General features: G+C 41.0%; 1 protein-coding gene across 7 annotated transcripts in view; it reads left to right on the top strand.

Moving 5' to 3' along the window:
• Positions 1 to 19,644, top strand: part of DTNA (dystrobrevin alpha) — a 279,329-nt gene that overhangs the window by 168,621 nt on the left and 91,064 nt on the right. For all 7 annotated transcript variants that reach the window (XM_073790646.1, XM_073790647.1, XM_073790648.1 and 4 more), the window contains exon 5: positions 17,041 to 17,254. In XM_073790646.1, the coding sequence (XP_073646747.1) occupies positions 17,041 to 17,254 (214 nt within the window). The remainder of the gene's footprint in view (positions 1 to 17,040; positions 17,255 to 19,644) is intronic.

Consider the following 19,644-nt stretch of genomic DNA (forward strand, 5'->3'; position numbering starts at 1 on the left):
CAGAAAGTGTGCTTGTAAGTGCATTGTTTTATTGAAAACTCTTACATTGTATTTACTTCATGGAAATCAATAGAACTTAACTGAGAACAGGTTGTTTATTTTTAGGCCCAGACCTTATTTACAGGTAAAATTTATTTTGTACATTAACAAAAGTAAGCTTTAAAACTACATAATGGAAGAAAAAACATAAAAACTGATACTTGTAAAGTTATCACCTAGAAAAAATAAATATTGCCTGGGTATAGCATGGAATGTATAGATTTTTAGGAGATTTCTTTTCTGTCTAAATTCAAAGATCAAAAGAGTTAGTTCATTCCCCATATTTTCTTCCCCACAGCGCTTGCCTACTCTGTTTCTAGAATATTGATTCCTATCACTGACATTCGTGTTCATTTCGTTTAATACAATTCCTGACGGATGCTGAGGATAACTCATTGTCAGTGTTCTAAAAAACTCTAAAGGAGAGGCCAGAAAACCATGGCCCATGAATTGAATGTGGCCCAGCATCTAATTTTGTATAGACTGTGAACTAAGAATAGTTTTCACAGATGAGTATTTGCAACCTATTTGATAATAGGGAACACTAACTTGTGACCCCAAATAAGCAAAATGCTATCTCCCCAAAATAATTCTATTCTTTTCATCGGTAGATGTGCATTTTTAAAACCTTGGGCTCAGTTATTATATTTTTAATTTCATAAGTAAAAATGTTGTGGAAACTTGTTTTCTCTACATAGTATCTACACAGTACTACTATATAATATGGTGATGCCTCTTGGTCCACAAAAAATATTTACCAACCTCTGCTAGAAAAGAAAAGTTGTAAGAAGCCCATCTTTAGCAGACTCACCGATACAGAGAACTAGTGGTTACCAGGGGGAGAGGGAAGTGGAGACGGGCAGTATGGAGCTGGGGGGTAAAAGGTACAAACTATTATGCATGAAACAAGCTACAAGGACATATTGTACAACATGAGGGATATAACCAATATTTTATAATAACTATAACTGGAATGTAACTTTTAAAAATTGTGAATCACTATATTGTATACCTATAACTTATATAATATTGTCAGCAACTATACTTCGGGGTTTTTTTAAAAGCCCATCTTTTTTTTCCTCAGGCAAAAGATTCTTCATTTCTTCCATTTTTCTCCGTAGGCTCTATTTTCCGAATCAGCTTTTCCCTTTACCATTCATCTTTGTACCCTGTCTTGCCTTCCCTCCCCTGTCATGGCTAGCACATTCTCTAACAGAATAAAGGAATGAATGTGTCTAAAAACTAGGGGACAAAATTCGGCTATTCTGTTTTCCAGGAGCAATGGGACAGAAGGGAGAATACGATAATATTCCCAATACTCCTTCCTAATCAGCAGCCTTCTCTTTAGCTTCCAAGTGTCCTGGTGACTTTCCACAAAATAAAAACTCTATATACCGTTTATAAGCATGTATGAAAATGGCAACATCTCAGCCTTTATTCTGAACAAATAACCGTCTTCTACTAGAACATTATTTCCTCGGTCAGCATTGACATGGTAAATGACCCAGATACCCTGTGATGTCAGCAGATCTTTTTTCAGAAATTACTTTGGAGTCAACGAAACGCAGCCGTAAGTTCATGAACAATGAAAGGCAACAAGAGAAATCAATCAGAAATCTCTAATCCCTCCTGTTTAATAGTGGGGAAAAAAAGTAAGGAGGCAAGAGGATCCTCTCCTCCACACCCACAGCAGATGTTGCACCAGTTCTTCTGGTTACAGTCTGAATTTTCTTTCTATCACTCATATCAATTCAAATTGAATTAAAATTTTGTTTAAAAGAAAAAGAGGACAAAAGGTATACGTTTGCATGTGGCTTTCTCAAAATATCTTTCCTCTAGTAAATGAAACATTTTTTTAAAGTATCCTTCATTCAGATACAATTTAAAGTCAGAACACATGCTTTTGTCTGTAACATCTCTAAACTTCTTTCAGGATTTCTTGTGAACCAAAAAAAAAAAAAAAAAAAAAAATGCAGTTATCTATTTACCTAAATGTTTCTCTAACACTGCAAAATTAACCCAAGTGAATGCTCTCTATGTACCTGAATAAATACTCTCCTATGAATGAATGAATATGCCTCACTAGATTCATTCTTCACCAGCCAAGTGACTAGTCTTACACTGCAAAAGTAGCCTGCATTAACAAATGCTAATATCCCACTCACTTTTCTTCAAGCTAGTGTACCAGCATATTCCTCATCTCTGCCTCATTTTTAAGTGTGTGGATTTCTGGCTGCCTGTGTCAGTTTTCTATCTTTGCATAACAAATGACCACACACTTAGCAGCTGAAAACAACACACATTTATTATTACCCTGTTTCTGGAGGTAGAAACCCAAGCAGCATGGCTGGAGTCTCAGCTCAGAGTCTCATGGACTGACATCAAAATGATGGCTGGGTCTATGGTTCTTATCTGGGGCTCCAGGTCCTCTTCCAAGTGAACTGGCTGTTGGCAGAATTCATTTCCTTATGGTTGAAGGACTGAGGTCCTCATTTGCTGCTGACAGTCGGCTGGGGACAACTCTCAGTTCCTAGAGGCCACTCACATTCCTTGCCACATGGCTCCCCACAGGCCGTTCAGAGTTCAAATGTCTGCTTCTTCTTCCATGTGTTTCTCTGACTGCCTCCTCTGTGACCAACCAGAAAAATACTCTCTGCTTTTAAAGGACTCATGTGATTAGGTCAGGCCCACCTAGATCCTCTCCCTATCTTAAAGCCAACTGGTTTGGGACCTTAATTACGTCTGTAAAATTCCCCACAGCAGTACCTGGATTAGTGTTTGATTGGATAACTGAGACAAGGTATGTGCACTCCAGGTGCCAGGAACCTTGGGGTGGGGCGAGGCGGGGCATCCTTGGATTTTGCCTACCACAAATGCCCGAAGTTTAAAGTAAGAACGCAGGCAAGAGAAATAGCTCCCCCCCTCAAAGAGATGTGTTTAAAAGAGAAAGATAGAAGGACTCTCTCCACTCGAGGAGTCAGAAGGAAGAGCAGGAAGGTTCACAGTCAGGGAAATAAGTGACAGATGTCAAACCCTCAGAGCTTAAGTATCTTTGTAGTGTTCCAAATGTGTTGGACGCGCATTTTCATTGCTGACGTTGAATCATTCTAGACACTTGTTTAGAATAAAGACAAGTGGATCGTGCTAGAATAAAATGTTCCCCAGAATTCCCTGTGGGGAATTTGGTGGTGGCAGCAGAACATAAACAAACCCATTAAAGATGCCCGTGCACCAGGCGGTGGAAACACTGCTCCCCTCTGGGCACGCTGGACCGACAGCAAAAATGTCTCCCCTTAATCAGGGCAAACTTCTGGTAGAGAAAAGCTATGATGTTAAAGCCCTGATGCTTGTGATATGAGTTTAATTAAAGCTACTTCCTCCCTTTAATTGCCTTTATTTTGAAGATCTTAAAGATCAGGGTTTTGTTTTCTTGTTAGATTTTTTTTTTTTTTTTTTTTTTTGCGGTACGCGGGCCTCTCACTATTGTGGCCTCTCCCGTTGCGGAGCACAGGCTCCAGACGCGCAGGCTCAGTGGCCATGGCTCACGGGCCCAGCCGCTCCGCGGCATGTGGGATCTTCCCGGACCGGGGCACGAACCCGTGTCCCCTGCATCGGCAGGCTGACTCTCAACCACTGCTCCACCAGGGAAGCCCTAGAATTTTTTTTTATAGAGTGCTTGAAGCTTTGTCTGCTCAAGCTGCTACCACTGCATGTACAGCCTGTGAAGTAAGCCGACACCTGTAGCCTTGTTTCCAGGCGTCTGGATGTAACATGCATCATCTTCCTTCCCTCTGTCTTGCCTCTGCTTTATGCCAGGAAGCTGTGCTAACTAAGCATTTTTACTCTCACAGTTTAGGAAAGAGCATCATCTTAAGTGCTCCAGTCAGTTGGGAAAGAGTGGCGTGTAGAGAGGATTGCCTTTCGAGCTTCTCCAGCCCCATCTAAAGAGGGCCAGAGCAAGAAGCAATGAATGACCTTCCCTTAGCGTTCTGCTAAGCTCTGTTCCTGGGAGCCTGCAGGATCGGCCCAGAGCCAGTCAGCAGAGCGATGAAAGGATACCCAGGGGGTGTGCTCTCCCGCAGTCCGGCTCCCAGGAGCCCCGGGCTCTGGTGAACACTGAGAGAAAACAAAAGACAGTAGGGAGGACAGGGATGGAAGAATGGCCTCTCCCACATAACCACACCTGTTATCCTGCTGGAAAGTCATGCCTGATGCCACCTTGATTTACTCCTCAGTGAAGCTTTGTTGGCATTTTGTCCTTGTTATTAACAATCACACATTTATTCATTCATTCAACAAATATGCCCTGAGATGTACTAGGTTCCAAGCGTTATGCTTAGACCATGGTGGAGGGAAAGTATGGTAATATTCCTTAGTGTACAAATGTATTATTAGTATAGCCACAAGTTTAGAATCTAATGATGTGTCCTATTTATTCAAAGCTTCTGATTTTGTTAATATCAAATAGTAGATACACCCAAAAACTTTGCTGTAATAAACATATGTAGCCTGTCGGTCCCCTGAGAGAATTGTCATTTTCTGAAGCAACAAAATTACTTAAAGTTTGGTGGTTAAAAGAAACCAAGTATATCTATAGCTACTGAAATGGATTCAGTAGCTGTAAGTCTGTAGGTATTTTTATTCCTTCGTGGTGTTGGGCTAGGACTTTTGCTTTATCTCCTTTTCTATCAGGAATTGTAAAGTTGTTTGTTGCAGGTGAGGAGAGCATAGATGCCAAGTAGGTTCCCTTGGAAAAACACCAGATAAAATCTTATAACTGAGAACTCCACTTCTAACTTCCCAATATTAGCCGACTGCCGTGGTAAACAGTCAACTGCCCCACGATGTCTGTCAAGACTTGTCATCAAGAGGCAAGCACGTGGACCACTAGGCCTGCTGCAAAGCTAATAATAATGGCACCAGCCCTTAATTAACTTAGTTTCTCAGAAAAATAATGAACTTCAATGTAAGATCAAGTACGATTCATTTTAACTTTCAAATTCAACACTGATGAATAAGATGGTGATGTTATATCACGGAGAAGACTGAGAAAAATTTGTATGGCCTAATAGAATCAGAATCTACTTCAAACATGGTCATAATCATTTTCTTCTTGTTTATCATTCCGGGAGAGTTCCATCAGTGATGGGTGGAACTTGATTAGAATCAGTGCTTTAGCGTCTGTTTCCCCAGAAAGCAGACTCCACAACAAGACTTGTGTGGAAGTAGCTCATTTGGAGAGTGGACCCAGAGCAGAACAGAGCAGAACAAGAAAGGAAACCAAAAGACAATTCTGGCGCTTCTAAGGAAGCTTGTGAAATGCACCCCAGAACTGTCCATCCAGAGCTGAGAAGGAGGAGGCACTAGTCCAGCTGCTCAGTCCTGCACTGGCCAAGGGCAGCCTACAGGACTTAACGCCCCCGAGCTTCTGGGTTGCACATGTGAGCCTGGCAGGCGGTTTCCGGTATTTGTGCTGGGACGTCCTCGGAGGTTCGTGGCGGGAGCCTGAGGCCAAGTGATGTCTGGTTGCAGCTACGCTGAGCCGGTCAAAGTCTAAGTTGTGATGGTCACTCCCGCAGAGGCTGGAGAAAAAAAGTGCCCTTTTCCATCTGTCCTAACATTTCTTAGGACAGATGGAAAAGGGCAGACACTGGAGACTTGCTGTAAAAATCTAATTCAAAGTCGATAAAAGCCCAAAATAGGGCAGTAGAATGTAGGATAGAGTTAGGGCACATTGAAGAAACCTATGCAGAGTTATCCAGTGAAATCTAAAATGACTACCCAGAGGGGAGATAAGATACTAGATTTTCTTGCTTCTAAGGCTATTAAATATATTCTGAACAAAGTTGAACACTGACGGTGAGAAAGTAATCATTGTTCAGATATTTCTTTTCATTTACCTTCTCTTATTATTTTTACAATCCTTGGTACGATACTTTGAAAACTAATAGGCTTAATAAATGCTTATTCAATTGAACATGGTTAAATTTAATTTACAGTATGACATCTATTGAGCCAACAATTATCATACCTCATTTTGAATAATCACGCAAGTCTGCAAACACAATTTAAGGAAAACTGAATACATTTTCCTGATAGGCAGTGGATGTACTGCCAGGGCCTTTGAGGACCAGCACGATACTCAGTTTGATTTTACACCAAAAATACGTTGTAGACCTTTTCCTGAAGTCTATTATATCATCCACCTTAACCAGGAAATTAAAGTGAAAATAAAATATTACGTTTGTAAGAAATGATGCTTCTCCCCAAAGATCCTTAACAAAGAGAACTATCTTGATGATAAAGGCATATGTTGAGAGCAAGGAAGATGTTGAGTTTGGAACAGAAAATAATTTGGTGAGCTACTCAGATGTTGTTTAGATTCATATTTTAGAAAGGTATATAGCTCATGGCTCACTAATGGAGATCAAGTCTGAAAACTGTCATTTGCTGACATTTTCTTTCTGAACTCAGTGTTTGGTTAATGTGAGTGATGACTAATATCTTCAGTGTAAATCACATCAAAATGCATTTGTTAACCCTGGTGAAGCATAGTACTTAACTGAGTTCCTAACAGCTTTTTTAAACACAGCTTTGTCATGATCAAAGACCTGAATAAGGGCATAAAGTATATACTTGAAAAATCCTAACTGGCTAATTTGCACGTGGCTTTCTCCACCACAGTGTTCTTGGGATTCTCATGATATTTTTTAAATAAATTTGTCTGACTCAAATGAGCATCAATTTCCTCTTCTTCCTGTCTCTCATCTAACTCCATCCTTTAAGTCAAGGGTCCCCAACCCCCGGGGCCTGTTAGGAACCAGGCTGCACAGCAGGAGGTGAACAGCGGCAAGCAGGGGAAGCTTCATCTGCCTCTCCCCATCGCTCCCTACCGCTCTCATTACCGCCTGAGCCATCCCTCCCCACCCCCCATCCGTGGAAGAATTGTCTTCCACAAAACCAGTCCCTGGTGCCAAAAAGGTTGGGGACTCCTACTTTACGCCGTGCTCCATAGCAGTGGTTCTCAGATTTCCTTCTTTTTCAAAATCACCTAAGGAGTTACTGAAACCTAGGGATGCCCTGGCTGAACTCCAGACACATGGAATCAGAGGCCACGATCTGAGATCCACTCACTGCTCTAAAGATCACCTCTGATTTTCACTCCTGGACTGCTTGGCCGTAGCTGGGGATCTGAATTAGCTGACGTGGTAGTTGGAAAATGAAATTAAGCATTAAACTTTGCAGGATGCAAATTCTCAATCTCTCTGTTGACTTACTGAAAAATTAGAGAAGTCTTATATAATGGGCAAGAGGAAAGGTTTCAAAGGTATAGACCCTGTTTTCCAGTAAACGCAGCACAAACTCCACTGGCCCAGTCAGGTCAATACAAGATCCGATTACACCATGATCACTCACTCCTCTCTGCCATTGGTCCCTCGACCCTCTTCCTGCTGGAGTATCCTCCCGACCTCATCTCCATGTGTTCATATCCTGATTCAGGAACCATCTTGAGCTCTACCTCCCCTCCTCTAAAACCTTTCCAAAGTCTCCAGCCCACAATAGCATCCTTGTATGTTGAGCTCCAGTAGTTTGTTTGTTTTTTTAACCTGCTCTATGAATATGGACTTTTTATAACATAGTGTCTCGAACAGGGCTTCAGTTAGGCCTTCTGAATGTGTCTCTCCCATGGGAATCGTAAGCTCTTTTAGGGCCAGACTCTCCTATTGTGTTAAATCACCTACCACATCAAACATGTAACGCATTGTAGAATCTTTAAAATTTCCAGTTGGATCTAACTTCTTTCAAAAATATTATGGAATCTCATTTCTTGCTTCCGTTCCCAACTCTTTATAAGCATATGGCAGTCTTTCTCCATTTGTTTATGCCCGTATGTGCAATAGATGTATGGTAAATAGTGATACGCTGAACTTTTTTCTCATGAGCTGATGCTCTCTGAATTTCAAGAAAAATATTTGATCTGAAAGTGAACTAAACTAGTCATCACTGTTACAATCTCTCATGGGTTTTTGTAACATCACATCTGTTAAGAGGAAAACAAACCTGAAATTATAGAAAAAAAGCTTGTATTAAGGGACAAATATTTTTATAACTGACAGAGTGGAGCAAAGAATTGAAAGAATTTGGAGGGGATTTTTATAATTCTATCTGAATACGACAGTAAATTTTCTCTCAAAAATAAGAGTAATGCCTAAAATGTATATAGTGCTTTACATTTTTACTAAACTTTTTCCATTTTTGTTATTCCCAGGACACCTATAAAATAAGAAAGGTGGATATTATTATTCCTATTGTACGAATGAAGAAAGACTTGAGTCCAAATCTACTATCTTTAAGTCTATTTATTTTCTATATAAGAAAAAACAGATTGTTGTTGCATGCTCAAGACACTTGTTTGCTAAATATCTCTATTCGTCACCACTTACAAGTTCTGTATGATCAGGTACCTGCCTGTCTTGTGGATGCTAATTCTAGAACCCAGAACAGTGCTGCCACATAATAAGGGCTGAATAAATACTTAATGTATGAATGAAGTTTTAGTCTCTGGAATGGAAGGCTAAGAAAGAAGGCTTGTTAGTGGCTTGGGGTAATGAGTTTGAAGAGGACTCTGAAGTCGTTCCTGGCACTCACAAGGGGATACGTTCCTCTCCCCACCTCCTCACACCCCACCCTGTGGCGGCCTGACCCACACGTGAAGCTCCTTAAAAGCATTTTTACTTGAAGTCTACTTGGCATTGTGAATACTGAATGAAATTTGCTATTTGAGAGCTGTCATAGGAAGAAGACAGTGCTTTAATGTGTGCTCATCTTTTAGTGCTAAGAGCATCAGAATTTACTGGACAACTAAACGAATGAATTCTCCATAATTAACTTTTCTACAAGCCTACAAACATATTTTCAGGATCTGCTATGTGAATGAACACAATTTGGTACTCCAAACCCACAGCATAAACTACTCAGAAATACCACCTGAACTTGGTTCTCATACTTTGAAGAGTGTGGTTACAAGGGAAAATTCCTGCTGGGAATTTTCCTGAAGGTCAGGAAACTTTGGTCCAGGGAGGGGAGAGTTGGATGAGTTTTCAGGAGAAGCAACCTGTCTCTTTTGCGGTGGGATTTGATGAGTAAATCAACAGCAGAACTCACCCTGCTCTTACCTGCATGTCTCAGAGGTGGAAAAACAAGTCATAACAAAGCCTCAGATAACGGTCACCATCACTTTAAGTATCGGTGGCAAGGGTGGGTGAGGGTTGAGAGGGCATGTGTGTGGGCGTGCACACGCATATACACACACACACACACCGTCTACACACTAGAGGGTATGCATATTCCCAATGGCATATTGACAGATTATGTTCAATTCCCAGCCTAACTAAGAGTTGTGAGTTTAAGTTTTATTCAGGGTCTTACAGAGGACTGTACTCCGGGAGACAGGTCTAAGGAGCTGCTCCAAAGAGGTAGCAGGGTTATATGGGGTAGCGGGGATAAATTCATATATATATGAATTTTTTGGCTGGGAAGTACATGATGTCAAACATACATCTTGGTAAAAGATGACTGCTAGGCGCAAAGAACAGGTATCTCAAGTTAATGATTTTAGTGTTTCTCTGTGTATAGGAAGATGCAAGAATCTGGGGTCATTGAAATTCTTCCTGAGATATGCATCTTAACTATCTAGGTGCCCATTTATACAAAGCACAGAATGCCTCATCCTGTTTTTTCATCCCTCAGGGCGCACTGTCTGTGGCTGGTCGCAGTGGGTTGCGACTTAACCCTTGTAAACCTGGATGATGAGTAATAAACATTCTTTGTTCTTTTTTCTCCCAAATGTGTATAGACATAATTACATAAATCATTCTTAAACTGTATAAATTGATAGTGACCAGCTTCTTGTGATGTGCCTCACAACCTATTAGAACATAGGAGGCTGTCTTGATGCGGAAGGACTGAGAACTTCTGCCTTAGAGCAGTGCTTCTCGTACTTTAATGTGAATACAGGCTCCCTGGGGATGTTGTTAAAATGCAGATTCTGATTCTCTAGGTCTGGGGTGGGGACCTGAGAGTCTGCATCTCTAACAAGCCTAGTGTCTTGGGATTCCAAGTATGGTCCTAGACCAGCAGCTGCAGCATCACCAGGGAGCTATTTTATAGCCTTGTAGGTGAGTCCAGTGTGCAGCCATAGTTGAGAACCACCACTCCAAAGTGAATGAGATGAAGTCACTAGATGATGGTTATTGACTCTCCCCAGCTGCAAGCCCTCTGAGAGCCTTCGAAAGGTTGATAAGTCAGTGATTGCCAAGAGTCACGTGGAGAGCTCTGTCAAAACCCTTTCCCATCCTGCTAAATTTTGGAATCAGTAAGTGGTAGAATCTGGAATTGGGAATTTTGAGGAGCCCTATTTCATGAAGTGTCTTTTGATTTTCCTATCCTATCTGTACCCTCTCTTCCAGATTTTACCCTACTTATATGATTCTCCTACTTCTCATAAAGTTTATGACCTCGGTCATTTCTATCTGGTAGAAATGAGTTTGGCATTTTTGCACTTATCTCAGGGATACTTGGATTTAAGTCATCTATATCTATGATATAAAGAGTCCATCTCTTGTTAATAGAGTGTAAGAGATCAGCAAACAGACAAGAAACATCGCTTGAGATCAACAAACTCTTCTCTACCCACATACAAACATTTCCTCCCACCCCCCCATCCTGCCTCTGACCCAGCCGTTTTCTTCCTGATATTGCCTGAATTTAAGGCAAACTATTGAAGCTTTGTCTATTTCCATTTATTTATAAAGACAGACCATGACGTGTTAATAATGTCTGAAATTAACATATTATTTTTAAGATTCTGTGAAGTACTAAATATTGCTTTTAAGAATACATTTTGTCGGACTTCCCTGGTGGCGCAGTGGTTGAGAGTCCGCCTGACGATGCAGGGAACACGGGTTCGTGCCCCGGTCCGCGAAGATCCCACATGCCGCAGAGCGGCTGGGCCTGTGAGCCATGGCCGCTGAGCCTGCGTGTCCGGAGCCTGTGCTCCGCAACGGGAGAGGCCACAACAGTGAGAGGCCCGCGTACCGCAAAAAAAAAAAAAAAAAAAGAATACATTTTGTCGGGACTTCCCTGGTGATCCAGTGGTTAAGACTTTGCCTTCCAATGCAGGGGGTGCAGGTTCAATCTCCGGTTGGGGAGCTAGGATCCCACATGCCTCGAGGCCAAAAAAACAAAACAGCAGAAGCAATATTGTAACAAATTCAATAAAGACTTAAAAATGGTCCACATCAAAAAAAAAATCTTTAAAAAAAAAGAATACATTTTGTCTATTCTTGATATGGTTAATGTTATCTGAATAATTTCATTATGCAAACTGGTGTCTTATGTAATATATTAGCATAAAACGTATGCAGTTTTATAGATGAGGAAACCCCACTTCTTATCACCTGTGCATGATAGTAGGTGCTCTGTGATGGACATTTAAAGCTTGATGGCTATTTAGTAAAGTGTGCACAGTGCCATCTAGTGTTATACAGTCATCATTGCATGACCTAAATAAATTCCTCGTTTTCTAAAATGACTTGATAGCTCAACAATAAGTAACATACAACTGTCAGACCTTTAAAACAGACCTCTTAATAACTTCCTAATGACTCTCAACTTAGTTCATTTCTTAATGTTCCTATTTAATTAAGCAAAAGGCTTGTGATACTTACCTTTTTCAATAATAATAAGTATTGAATGCTTGTTATGCACTAAGCACTATGTGAAGTGCTTTACATGGATTATCTCATTTGCTTCCCACAATAACCCTGTAATGGAAAAGCTGTTATTGTCCACATTTTACAGATGAGGAAACTGAAACTTAAGGACACTATGTGGCTTGCTCAAGGTCATAATGGATAGCCAGTAGGGAAATCAGGTGGAAACCTAATCAACCACCCAGGAACGTGTACAACTTGTATCACTCTGTGCTGTGATCTGAACCTCTCAAAGTAGTTACCAGTGAAATAAAGCTTCCAAGAAATCTCTATGAAAGCAGGCCTTCCTTACCAGGTCTCTGTTAACAAATACAGTGAAATCAATTCAAACTCCACTAACGCAGAATATTTGACAATCAAACTGAATAGGTATCTGCTTTTGTGGCTGGGATGGTGTTTGTGCTTCTCTATATCACCTACATAATATATGCTCAAAATTGTATGTTAATTAGTTTATTTAATTTGGAGGACTGGGCTAAAGCTTAAGTTTGGATTCATAATAAATCTTGTAAATTAATAATAGCATAGCATGGCTGCAGATCAGAGAGTGTTTAATTATTTTAACACAAAATATTATGTGCCAAGCCCTGTGGTCAGCCCTTGTGTATACCTTTTCTCTTTTATCTTCACTACAACTCCCTCTGGGTGGCATTAGCTTTCTCATTTCTAAAAAGGGAATAATAAACTGTATGGAGGTGAGATAACTTGCCCACAGTTTCACAGTTATTAGTGGAGCCAGGAGTGAAACCTCAGTCTTTGTGATGGCAAAATCTGTACCGTTTCCACTCTGCCACTCCTAGAAAATAATGTGCATAATTACAGTTGTCTGCGTACTGCCACCCCCTATGGAAAAAGGCCACAGTCTCTTACTTGGACTAGAGCCATAGTCTCCAGCGATTTCTGCATGTGTGCCTGTCCACCTCTGCTCCTTTCTTCCCTCACTGTCAGAAATGATATTTTTAAGCTGCATGACTGACCATGTCACTCTGCTGTTCAAAACCCGTGTCTTAGCATAAAGACCAAAATCCTTATAGCGGTTACAGTGCTCCTCCACCTTACCTTGTTCTTCAGGCCCCTTCACGACCATGTCGTAATCCCGTTTTGTACCTGGCACCCTGTCTGTCACAGTAAATCATGATTTCTGATTCTCTGTTTGTGCAATAGTGAGGCATGCCTGTATCCCCACCAGACTGTTAGTCCATGAGGCAGGAACCACACCTGTATGGTTTGCCATCGAGTCCCCAGGACCCACCACAGTGCCCAGCACATAATTATGAAAACCAGTTTTTTTTTAAGTCACTTATTACTTAAAATATTACTATTCTCACAGCCAGAATTAGTATTTTATTTTTCCTTATATGGAGACCTTAGGTGTGTAAAGACACAAATACAGAACAGATTTATTTTTAATAACTTTCATATGATTTTCAGATGTTTTACTTGTCTATAATCATAGGCCATTATTATTTCCTATGGTATATGCCTTATTCCAAGCATTTTACCGGCATCATCCCATTTAACCTTCGTAGTCATCATCAGAGGGTAAGGACTGTTATCAGCCCCGCTTTTCTAAGATGAAGATCCAGAGAAGTCAAGTAATTTGACTGTTGATATATCTAAGATTCAATCCAAGGCTTGTGTGATTGTTCATGACTACGCCTTGTTGTGTCATTAGCAATTGAATGCATCCTTAGAAGACCCTGTTTCACTGTTGTCATTTCCTTGTCATGCACTCACTTAGCCAACAAATATTCATTAAGCTCCTATGATGTGTGAGGCCCTGTGACAGTGCTAGGGGTGTGAACAATTATCATGACAGGCAGTCTCTTTCTGTGGCATGTGCGATGCAGAGGCGGAAACAGATGACCAGCTGGCGGAAACAGATGACCAGCTGGTCTGTACAGAGAGTCCACAAATACTGTGATGAGGAATAATAGGATTCTAAGGTGACACATAGGAGGGATACAAAACCTAGAGGCAGGGGATCCAGAAGACATCCTTGAAGAAATGGTATTGACACTAAGTTATGGTTGTTGAGACATAGATACGAAGTAAATGAGGTCAGATCAAAAAGAACTTTGCAAGACATGTTGAAGAGTTTGGATTTCAAATTAATGAGAAGCTATTAAAGGACTTTCAGCAGCATACAAGTGACATGTCAGATTTGCAGTTCAGAAATATCACTCTGACTGCAGTGTGTAGGAAGAATTGGAATGGAGAAAGAATAAAGGCGAAAGAACTGATTTAGCCATCCAATAAGAGATCGTGAAGACAGCAATGGCTGATGGAATTGGGTGATGCAAATAAGGGTCCATGGAAATGGAGGCGTTAAAGTGACATTTAAGAGATATATTCATAGGACTTGGTCACTGAGAGCATGTGGGATGTGAGGACCCAGGAATGAAATGCAGATTCTGGCTGGACCAGGGGGAGGGACAGGGGCTAGTGCCATTCACTAGAGAAGGGAACCCCAGAGAAAGTGGGTTTGGAAGAGAAGAGGTGAGTATAGCCTGGACACGCAGAGGCTAAATTGCCTAAGGAACCTCCCTATGGGTCTGTTGGCCACTCCCGTGGACCTGTGTTATTCCGCTTGTGGGAATCCTGAGGGCCTGCCTGTGCTCTACAACGTCTCCTCAGGAGAGACCTAGCCGTCCAGACTATCTCCCTCCACCAGCAGCCATTTCCTGCCATCTCCCTCCTGTGCTCAAGTTCACAGTCCATATTCCTCTTCTCCAATGCCTGTTTTATGCGATCCGTAGCCAGGATTCAGATCAGAATAGTTCAGTACCCCACTTCCTATGGTTACCTGGGCACAGATACCAACCAGGACGATGGGGGAGATCTCATCATCACTGCTCTCTTTGTATCCTGTACCCAGACATCCCCAAGGACTAGATCCAGAGGATTTGTAGATCAAACATATAGGGAATAATTATAGGAATACCAGCTCTTTCCCTCAAGAAAATTTAATTAATAAACAAATTCAACTTGTAATGCTATCTCCCTTGGAGTACCTCACCTGCTAAATTGAAAAATTGGATAAATAACATCAAGAAATACAAAGAACATCCTTGTTATGTGATATACAGAGAAGGTTGCAAAATTGGAATCACATCTGAATTCATCCAAATCTAATAAATATTTAAGTAATTCAGTTGGAAAGTGATTTGTACTCCTCTGCTCCAAACCAGAGATATGCCAAAAAGTTTTCTTTTGACATGACTGACATTACTCACTTGTTCATGTATAATGTGTTGTACCCATGTACCAGGCACTACCACTTTGGATTTCATGCATTTTTCCATTTAATGAACACAATTCCCACTTTATAGATGAGGAAAGTGAGGCTGTAAGTCAAGGCTAAAAGGGTGTGCACTTGTAGTAGAAGAGCTAGATGTGGACCTAGGTCTTTGGACTCCAAGTCCGGTGTTAATTACAACTTCAAGTCCAGGGTCTCAATAGATGTTAGTTTTGTTTTTCAAATATAGGATCAGAAGTGAGCAAAGAGATAGGAGACTAAAACTTGAAAGTTGTTGGTGGAAAAGCATATGTGGTGTGTGTAGTTCTCAGGAATTAAAACATAAGTATATACTTCATTGAGAAAATCAACATATTTATTTTCAAACACCAAAGTGTAATGAAAAGTGAACCTTAAACTTGGTGAGGATGTGGAGAATCTGGAACTCTCACACTCCTGATGGGAGTGTAAAACACTACCACTACTTTGAAAAACACTTTGGAAGTTTCGTAATTAAACATACACCTACCATACAACCTAGCCACTTTGTTTCTAAGTATTTACCGAAAGAAATGGAAGTATATGTCTATACAAAGATTTGTACATGATCGTTCATAGCAGCTTTATTCATAATAACCAATAACTGGAGCAACACAAATGTCCGTCAACAGGTGAGTTGGTAACCAAATGGTGGCATATCCATTTAACAGAATACCATTCAGCAGTAAAAAAAAAAAAAGGAGCAGACTACTATCATGCAACAACATAGATGATTCTCAAAATAGTTACACTACGTAAAAGAATACAGACCAAAAAAAGAGTACATATGGTATGATTCCAGCGATATAGAATTCTAGAAAATCGTGATGGAAAGCAGATCTGTGGTTGCCTGGAGTGGGGAGCAGGATGGATCAGAAGGTGCACGAGGAGACCTTTGGGGTTGATACACGCGTCCATCGTCTTGATTGTGGTGGTGTTATCTGGGAATGTCATAACAAGACCTCGGGGTGAACAGGAAAGAAATAGAAATGGATTTCTTGACTATCCTAGTGAAAGTAACCATGACTTAAGTTACACGAGCTTACTAACAATGGAACCAAGAAACTGTTCTTGATCAGGTGAGTTAAGTGATCTCTGCCTTAGTTGTACTGCTGCATTGTAGAGATAACTTTTCCTTTTCCCCCGCCTGCCTTCCTGCTTACTTTAACTTTCCCTTTTTTCTTATTTCAAACCTCATACTACTAAAAATACGTAAATAAATGAAAATATTTTAAATGCTCAAATGCAGTTTTGATAGCCTTTCAAACACTAGAATTTAAGTGTTGGTTTTCTCTTTTCTTTGTAAGGGGTCAGTGTGTACAAGTGGGAAAATGCTTTAAAGCCACATAGACTTGTTAATTTTAATCACAAGTACTATATACTTCAGAGTTGCTAAGAAACTAGATCTTAAAAGTACTCGCCACAAAAAAGAACTGATAATTATGGAACATGATATGTTAGCTAACGCTATGGTGGTAATCATACTGCAATATAGAAATGTATCAAATCAATATAGAAATGTATCAAATCAACACCTGAAACTTACACAGTGTTATATACCAATTATATCTCAATATTTTAAAAAGCCAACTAGACCTGGATACAAACGCCAGGTGACTTCCCTTGGACCTTTGCATTTGTCGGTTAACTTCCTTGATTCTCACATTCCTCACATGTAAGTATTTCAAGGGTCTATTATGAAGAATAGAAGTAACTCTCTACTGTGATGTTCAGAAAATCATTTGTTTGCTGTTTACACCTTGTACATCAGCTCTTTGAGATCCTGCGCTATGTGCCTTTACTGATGTCAACTCCTGTATAGTAGTGGAACACATACCAAAGCCTATGAGGCATCTTGACAAAAGAGGACAGATGGTACATGTATAATAATGAATTTACCTTTCCTTGCACTCTGGTCTGATGTGTCCACTCTGCTTTCATTGTATGTAGTGCACCTGGTGGACATTTGGAACGTCATAGAAGCTTTGAGGGAAAATGGTCTGAACAACGTGGACCCAAACATAGAACTCAACGTGGCCCGATTGGAGGCTGTGCTCTCCACCATTTTTTACCAGCTCAACAAAAGGATGCCAACGACTCACCAAATTCAGGTGGAGCAGTCCATCAGCCTCCTGCTAAACTTCCTGCTGGCCGCCTTTGATCCGTAAGCTCCCTCTGCATATCTGTGACTCACTACATGTTCGGTCTCCCCTTCCTCTTGCGCTTCTTGGTCTTTATTCCAAAGAATTTTCTAGAGTAACCAACTGCTTCTTTTTTTCTTGGTCAGATACTTATCTCAATAAAGTTTCTATGTGTTTAATATAAATTTTAAATGCTTTGGAAATGACTTAGAGAGTAAACTAGCTCCATAGGAAGTGGAGGACAATTGTATTTTATGTGCTGACCTTTATTTAACTCATCCCATGCTTCCTAGAAGCTATGGACGCTTGGAAGTGTTGCGTGATAGGCCTGTGGAGCGATTTAATGAACCATGATGTGGGAGGATGTTTTTAACGCTCTCCTTTGCAAATTATCTAAGACAGTGCTTCTGAGGTGTCATAACAAGACCCCAGAGCAAACAGATGTTGAAAAGTGTTCCTTTCTTGACCAGCCTGGTAAAAGTGGCCGTGACTTGCATTAAATGGACTGGTCGATAAGGTACCATGTAAAACAACGTGATGCCATCCACACACCATGACTGAAACTCAGCCTCATTATCTTATAACTTCCCCTCGCAGACCTAGGGAATTTCAGAACTGTCTGAGATCTTAAAGACCATTCTTCCAAACCTCTCATTTTACAGATGAAGGACCCGAAGTACAGAGAGATGGTCACTTGTCCATTGACAATCGGCAGGTCCAGTGGCTCTCAGCATGATAGTGGCAGAGTGGGGATTTAGAGATTCAGCTTCGATGGTTTTTCCAAGGCACGTGTGGCAGCGCTGTGAAATGTAAAACCTCCCCTGAATCACATTATCAGCCGAAAATTACAAAGGGGGGTTTGCTGATGGCCCCTAGGCTAGATATAGGATCAGCACCTCCAGTTTCACCCCTGGTTTTGAATATTAAGAAGGAAAATTGCTAGCTTGATCTTTCAGCAATCCCATTTTAAGAATCTCAGAAGATTTTGCTTAGTCTCGTTGTCTAGCCAATGCTTGGGAATATTTAAACCCAGCACTGGAGATGTTCCAGCCAGGCTAATGTTATTATGCCGCTCACAAAAGTCACCAGCTGTCACGTTGCGACCTAGCGTGGTGACAGAATTGTGCATGCTCAGTTTGACCAATATACATTATTGTCTCCGTGTTAATATTTTGAGAAATTCTGAAGTTGAAATAAACAAGTAGTCCAGCCTGATAGATTCCATGCTTAGTCTGTGCAGCCTTCAGAAGTGATGTACTGCTTTGGGCTAATCACTGTGGTAGCCAAGCGACAGGGCTGGAAGAGGAAGATGTGGTGCCACATGACAGGTGGCAGAGTGGAACCAAGCCGTGGAATTTCTATAACAGCATTTCTGTCGTGTCCCCTTAACAAGATCATGGCAGCTTTCAGACCTGTTACTGAAGTCTTCAGGAGCTTTATTTGTTATAACAATGGAAAATGTAAATAGAGAGAATTTCCTGCTACATCTTGGGGTATTTCTAGAGGATTCAAAGCTTTGATAAGGAATCAAAGCTAAAAAATAATTTGGGGGCTTCCCTGGTGGCGCAGTGGTTGAGAGTCCGCCTGCCGATGCAGGGGACATGGGTTCATGCCCCAGTCCGGGAAGATCCCACATGCCGCAGGGCGGCTGGGCCCATGGACCATGGCCGCTGAGCCTGCGCGTCCGAAGCCTGCGCGTTCAGAGCCTGTGCTCCGCAACGGAGAGGCCACAGCAGTGAGAGGCCCGCGTACCACAAAAAACGAAACAAAAAAAAAAAGAGTCATGTACCAAAATGTTCATTGCAGCTCTATTTACAACAGCCAGGACATGGAAGCAACCTAAGTGTCCATCATCGGATGAATGGATAAAGAAGATGTAGCACATATATACAATGGAATGTTACTCAGCCATAAAAAGAAACGAAATAGAGATATTTGTAGTGAAGTGTATGGACCTAGAGTCTGTCATACATAGTGAAGTAAGTCAGAAAGAGAAAAACAAATACTCTATGCTAACACATATATATGGAATATAAGAAAAAAAATGTCATGAAGAACCTAGGGGTAAGACGGGAATAAAGACACAGACCTACTAGAGAATGGACTTGAGGATATGGGGAGGGGGAGGGGTAAGCTGTGACAAAGTGAGAGAGTGGCATGAACATATATACACTACCAAACGTAAAATAGATAGCTAGTGGGAAGCAGCCACATAGCACAGGGAGATCAGCTCAGTGGTTTCTGACCACCTAGAGGGGTGGGATAGGGAGGGTGGGAGGGAGGGAGACGCAAGAGGGAAGAGATATGGGGATATATGTATATATATAACTGATTCACTTTGTTATAAAGCAGAAACTAACACACCATTGTAAAGCAATTATACTCCAATAAAGATGTTAAAAAAAAAAAGTAG

The sequence above is a fragment of the Tursiops truncatus genome, chromosome 13, assembly GCF_011762595.2.
Source record: "Tursiops truncatus isolate mTurTru1 chromosome 13, mTurTru1.mat.Y, whole genome shotgun sequence".
In the NCBI taxonomy this organism is placed as follows: Eukaryota; Metazoa; Chordata; class Mammalia; order Artiodactyla; family Delphinidae; genus Tursiops; species Tursiops truncatus.